We start from the raw sequence: 6,128 nt of genomic DNA on the forward strand, positions 1-6,128 counted from the left end.
GAATGGGCCAGATCCTCAGCTGGTGTATGTGGATGTAGGTCCATTGATTTTAGTGGGAAACGCAGCATCTGGTATTAAGGCTGAATTTTCTTCTGTGTCATTCACTTCTTCCCTTGCTCCTTTCACTTATCTAGTTCTTCTTTCCTCCACCTCCCTCACTTTCTCTTTCCCCTCTTCTTTCCCCAACTTCTCCCTTTCTTTTATTCTTTTTCATTCTCTTTCTTCCATCCAGGCACCCGTCAGCCTAAGCAATCCTGTTATTTCCCCCCCCCCCACTCCCCAGGTTTCTCACAAAGAGGAGGAATGCCTGCAGTTTAAAGCTCACCAGTTTTTCGAAGTTGGTCTCATTCAGCCGGCATCCGTCACAGTCTACGACTATTACACCATAGGTAACAGATCGCAGCTCTCCTCACCATTCAAGGCACCATGGCTTCAAATTCTGCTCTGGGTTACATTGGTATCATTACATCTTGCAGTCTTTTGCTACAGTACTTAGGCATCATTATCCCTGTGTAACAGAGGGGATGCACTGGAAATAGAACCCAGGCATCCTGAATCCCAATCTCCTGCTCTACACTAGCTCACGCTCCCCTCCCGACTTTTCCAGATTACTGTACCCCTTTCAGGAGTCAGATTTGTCGTGCGTACCCCAAGTTTCACCTCACTTAAAAATGACTTGCTTACAAAAATCAGACATAAAAATACAAAAGTGTCCCAGCCACACTAGTACTGACAAATTGCTGACTTCCTCATTTTTTACCATATAATTATAAAATAAATCAATTGGAATATAAATATTGTACTTACATTTCAGTGTGAGACGTGAGCCTGTTTTCACTTGTGAGCCTTGTCATTCGGTAGCTGGAGAGCGGCTGCTGCTTGCCAGGTTCCCAGCTCTCAAGGCAGCACCCCGCCAGCAGCAGCGCAGAAGTTAAGGTGGCATGAGTTGCCACTGGTGGGAGCGCTGCCTTCGGAGCGGAGAGGCCAGAGAGCGGGAGTTGCTGGCTGAGGCGTTCATACTTTTGGCGGTTAATGAGGACTATGTTTTCAATCCTGCTCCCATCCAGCCCCACAATATCTACTCCCACTCACTCTTGCATTGTTTGTTGAATTTTTATCCCACTATTATGCCAGTGGGTCCTGCGGGATCTCAGTCCCACTGCAGGGCTCTAGAGCCTGTTGTAAAACTAGGCAAATATCTAGATAAGTTAACATACCCCGTGGAAGACCTGTGCGTACCCCTAGGGGTATGTGTCACCCTGGTTGAGAACTACTGGACTAGAACACAGGGGTTTTAGACTCAGACTTTAAGACCAGACGGGACCATCATGATCATCTAGTCTGACTTCCTGCCCACCCCCCAGTTCCTCCTGTTCCAACATGACCCCATGCTGGAAATATGTGGTCATGCTCATCGCCTTAACACACCCAAGCAAAGGTAGACAAAATAAGGGGAACCTCTGACTACAGGCAATAATTATCCTACTTGCCCTCTCCCCCCGTTTTACCTCCAGAGGTGAATTTGCTGCTAGCTTGATTAAGAGGGTGTCTCCAACAAGCACCAGCCCAGCATTTCAAGTTGATGGTTTCCTGTAGCTAAGAAAGTCGTTCCCACAGACTGCTGCTCCCTTCCCCAGGGTCACCCAGTGGGACTTCCGCTTGAGTAGGGCTTCGGGGTTGTCTCCTAGGTGCTGAAACTATGGCCGTTGTTCTGCGGGAGGGGGAATGATCAGTGTCTTTGATCTTTCTCTAGATGACCGATGCACCAAGTTCTACCACCCATCTAACGAGAGCGGGCTCTTCAATATGATCTGTCACGGGGGTGTCTGCCGGTGTGCAGAAGGTAAGGAGAGTCCTGTCTCTGTTTACCAATCTCTGGTGGGGGCTCCCCTGTCAGCTTTACCAGCAAACATGCAGTCCCAGGGACCCCCAGCATCAGCCCCCTCAGTCACCGATCAGGGACCTCCTTCCCTGTGGGCTCTGGGTGATTCTCACGTGCAATACAGGCTCACAGCAGACACAGGCAGGATGGTCCTTGGGTCTGTCCCCCAGCCTGGAGCTCTGACTCTTGGCCGGCTGTGTCCCTGCTACACACCACCACATACAGGAATGGTGGGACCAGGGTCGGGGTGAGGGCACCCTCAGTGGAAATATGTGCGGGATGCACCCCCGCATTAACTCATGCATGCCTGGGGATGGGAGGCAAGAGAGGACCCAGAAGGGACTGCAGGGCCTGGGATCGGGCCAGGGAACGGAACCCAGAGGGGCTGGAATGGGCCTTGGAGGAGGTAGTAACCCCCAGGACCCAACTTCCCAGCCTGAAGCCTGTCCCTCACCCCCGCAGAGTCTCGATATCTTTCTTCACTCCCTCTCCTATCCCTCCTCCCCGGCATTCACAGATGGTTTCCACCCTCCTGACCACCTACCCTCACCTGTGGTCCCTCCCTTCTCCCATGGCAACCCCACCCACCAATCGCAGGAGAGCTGGCAGCAGGACCTACAAGCAGAATTTCTCTAGCTAGCTGGGAGGGAGCGGGTATTGGAGACGTCAGTTCCTCCTCTCTGCCCTGCCCATCAGGGCCTTGGGGGCTGAGCCAAGCCAGCTGATCCGTGGAGTCCAATCGGTGGGGGGGTGACACAAAGTCTGGCACTTTAAAATATCTGGGTCCTCTCATTCCAGGATGCCCACAGCTGGCACCCCTCAGCCTCCCGCTGTCAGTTTCAGCACAGAGGCCAAGTATTGAATGAGCCATGGAGGCTCCACTCCCCACTGACTCTTAGGAAGGGATCCTCTAGAAGAGGGTGGAGACCCACTGGTGGGGCCGTTGTTCAGTAGGGAACTTGCTGTAGCCCGGCTGTCAGGCGGGTGCTGAGCACTCCCTATTTTTTTTTCCATGGGTACTTGAGCCCCAGAGCACCCACAGCATCGGCATCTATGCCCCATAACATGATGGGTGGTTGGCTTCATGGCCACTCCCTTGTCAGAGGAGTTGGGCCTGTCACTGTGTGGGTTAGCACGGCTCACCCAGGATTCAAATAGATGGCACCTGTGGGTCACTAATAACAGAGCTGAAACTATGGTCTCCCTTGGTGAGTCTCTACTCATCTACCTTCCCCATAGAAAGCTGCTTCATGCAGCAGAAGATAGAGGGTCCCCTCACCCTGAACAGACGAATGGAGGAAGCCTGCGAACCTGGAGTGGATTATGGTAAAACCGTGATTTGGATCTGCAGAGTCTTTTTCCATGAGGAGAGCGCAGAGACAGGGTTCGGAATTCGATTTGGATTGTAAAATTTGCCTTTGGGGCTGAATCAGGGGTAAGGTCTGGGGCAGAAACCTGACAAGGTTTTGGGGCCTTATGCTCCCAGAAATGAACAAGATCAGATGACTGTTTAAGATTCAATCAAACCCTAAGAATTTATCTGCCTCGTCACAGTGCACGACTCACCCCTGCAGCACCTCCTGCTGGTCATCCAGGGAATTAGCATGTCCAGCCTCCAGACCCTGGTGCCCCTTTCAGGCCAGGATGCTGCCTCCTTGCAATACCCCTGCAGTATCACGGTCTCCCCACCCAGGGGAACCCCCAACCCTCTATCTCCACCTTGCCCCAGTCATGGGCTACTGCTAGTCACCATCTAACCCCCGCTCCCTGGGGCAGATGGCAGTGTAAAAGCCACTCATCATAGGCAGGGGGGGTTTGGACCTACTGTCTCTGCCTACCCATGGGCTGCCCCCCTGCAACCTCCAGTACCTAATTGACCTTCCTTTAGGCTACAGCTGGGGGGTTTCCAGGCCAGAGCTCCACAGGTCCCTTGCCTTCCCCCAGCCCTGCTCCACTCCAGCTACCTTCTCTTATCTCCCTGCAGCCTAGTCAGTCTATCCCAAAGCTAGAGAAAGCCTGTCTTGGTTTCTGCCTCCAGCCCTCTTATAAGGGCCAGCTGGGCCCGCATTAAGCCAGCCACAGCTGTGCCTGCTTTCCAATCAGCCCAGCCTTTCCCCTGCCACAGCCCACTCCCAGGGCTGTTTTAAGCCCTTCAGGGCAGGAGTGGGGTAACTACCCTGCAACACTCCCATTCATGGGTGGCAGGTTTGTAGAAATTTTGGTGGTGCCCACAACCTGCCTCCCCAAACTCTGCCCCCCACCTGCCTAAGACTCTGGGAGGGAATTTGGGTGGGGGGAGGAGGTCTGGGGTGCAGGCCCTGGGCTGGGGGTTAGGGTGCAAGAGGGATGCAGGGTGCAGGCTCTGGGATGGAGTTTGGGTGCTGGGTGCAGGCTCTGGGCTGGGGCAGGGGGTGGGGGTGCAGGAGGGGGTGAGGGGTGCAGGCTCTGGGATGGAGTTTGAGTGTAGGCTCTGGACTGGGACAGGGGGTGGGGGTGCAGGAGGGGGTGAGGGGTGCAGGCTCTAGGAGGGAGTTTGGGGGTGGGAGGGGATGCAGAGGGAGGGAGTTTGGGGGCAGAAGGAGGTGTGTGTGAAGGGGGAGGGGGTGCACGCTCTGGGAGGGAGTTTGGGGATAGGAGCGGGTGCAGGGGTGAGGGCTGTGGGGCTGAGGATGAAGGGTTTGGGGTGTGGGAGGGGACTCAGGGCTAGGGCAAAGGGTTGGGGTGTGGGGTGAGGGCTGTGGGGCTGAGGATGAGGGGTTCATGATGCAGGGGGGGCTCAGGGCTGGGACAGAGGATTAGGGTGTGGGGGAATGAGGGCTGGGGTTGAGGGGTTTGGGGTGTTGGAGAGGCAGGGGTGGCTCTATGGTTTTTGCTGCCACAAGCACGGCAGCCAGGCGGCTTTCGGCGGCATGCCTGCGGGAGGTCCGCTGGTGCTGCACCTTCAGCGTCCCCGCCGCCAAATTGCCACCGAAACCGCGGGACCGGCGGACCTCCCGCAGGCATGTCACCGAAGGCAGCCTGACTGCCGCCCTCACAGCGACCGGCAGGCTGCCCCACGCGGCTTGCCGCCCCAGGCACTCGCTTGCTGCGTTGGTGCCTGGAGCCGCCCCTGTGGAGAGGCTCAGGGCTAGGGTGGAAGGGCAGGGTAAGGGCAGCCTGCCCTGCCAATAGTGGATGGAGGGCACTAGGACCCTGTGGCAGCAGTTGATGCCAGGAGCGGGCAGAGTCAGCATAAGCTGCAGGCTCTGGGGCCCGGGGGAGGTGAGATGGGGCAGCAAGTGGGGGCCAGAGGAAACCCGGGGGGGGGGGGCGGGCTGGGCCCAAACATTGGTGGAGCCGGGCCCCTGGGCCCTGAATATTGCTGGAGCCCAGGCACTATGAGTGTATATAACTCGCCGCCCCTGCCCCCATTTCCCTAGTATCTGAGCACTTCACAATCTTTAACGTGTTTATCCTCACAACTTCCTGGGAGGCATGGCAGTGCAATTATCTCCATTGTACAAAAGGGGAAACTGAGGCATGGAGCGACTAAGTGACTTGCCCAAGGTCATGCAGCAAGTCTGTGGTGGAGGAGAGAAATGAACCCAGGTCTCAAGCTATTGCCAAGCTATGGAGCATGGCACCATCTTTCTCACAGCCAGTTTGGGGAGTCAGTTACACACTGAATTCTCTACAGAAAAATACTGCAGACCTTCAACTGGTGTTTTGTATGTCTTCCTTTTTTTTAAGTATATAAAACCAGGCTTGTTAGAAGTGAAGAAGTGGGCAGTTCTGACTACTACTTTATGGAAATTGTGGAAATCATTAAAGCAGGTAAGAGCTCCCTTCTACAATCAGGTGCAATTTCTTTGAATGGCCTTTGGGATAAAGGCCGGCATAAGAGCTATTTCTCTTAGACAGAGGAAGTGCTAAAGCAAGGCTAATCTAGTCTCATGCTCCAGGGCATTAACCTCTCTCCACAAGGGGACATGAAAGAATTTGCTCAACCCACCTAGGCAGCCATGCCATGAAGAGGCAGACAAAATAACAGGGGGGAACCTCTCCCTGTGGTCAGCCTGGCACAATTGGCCAGTCTCAGGGGCTTTTTCAACCTTCCTCTGAAGCAGTTGGCATTGGCCATTGTGGGAGTCAAGACCCCTGACTTGGTGGCCCTTTGGCCCAAGCTGCTATAGGGGAGGTGGAGTCTCTCTTCCTCAATCCTGACTTTTATAAATCAATATAAAGGCAAAGTAAGCAGGGATCTAAC

General features: G+C 54.7%; 1 protein-coding gene across 1 annotated transcript; it reads left to right on the forward strand.

The window, feature by feature from the left end:
* Positions 1-232: 232 nt before the first annotated feature.
* Positions 233-5,793, forward strand: LOC112109275 (complement C3-like; the record flags this gene model as incomplete). The annotated part of the gene is made up of 4 exons (XM_024203725.2): positions 233-389; positions 1,754-1,843; positions 3,122-3,208; positions 5,612-5,793. Coding segments are annotated over 4 exons (501 nt in total), but the record flags the coding sequence as incomplete, so codon positions are not given.
* Between the last annotated feature and the right edge of the window lie 335 nt (positions 5,794-6,128).

The sequence above is a fragment of the Terrapene carolina genome, unplaced genomic scaffold, assembly GCF_002925995.2.
Source record: "Terrapene carolina triunguis isolate 2854851 unplaced genomic scaffold, T_m_triunguis-2.0 Scaffold806, whole genome shotgun sequence".
NCBI lineage: Eukaryota > Metazoa > Chordata > Testudines > Emydidae > Terrapene > Terrapene triunguis.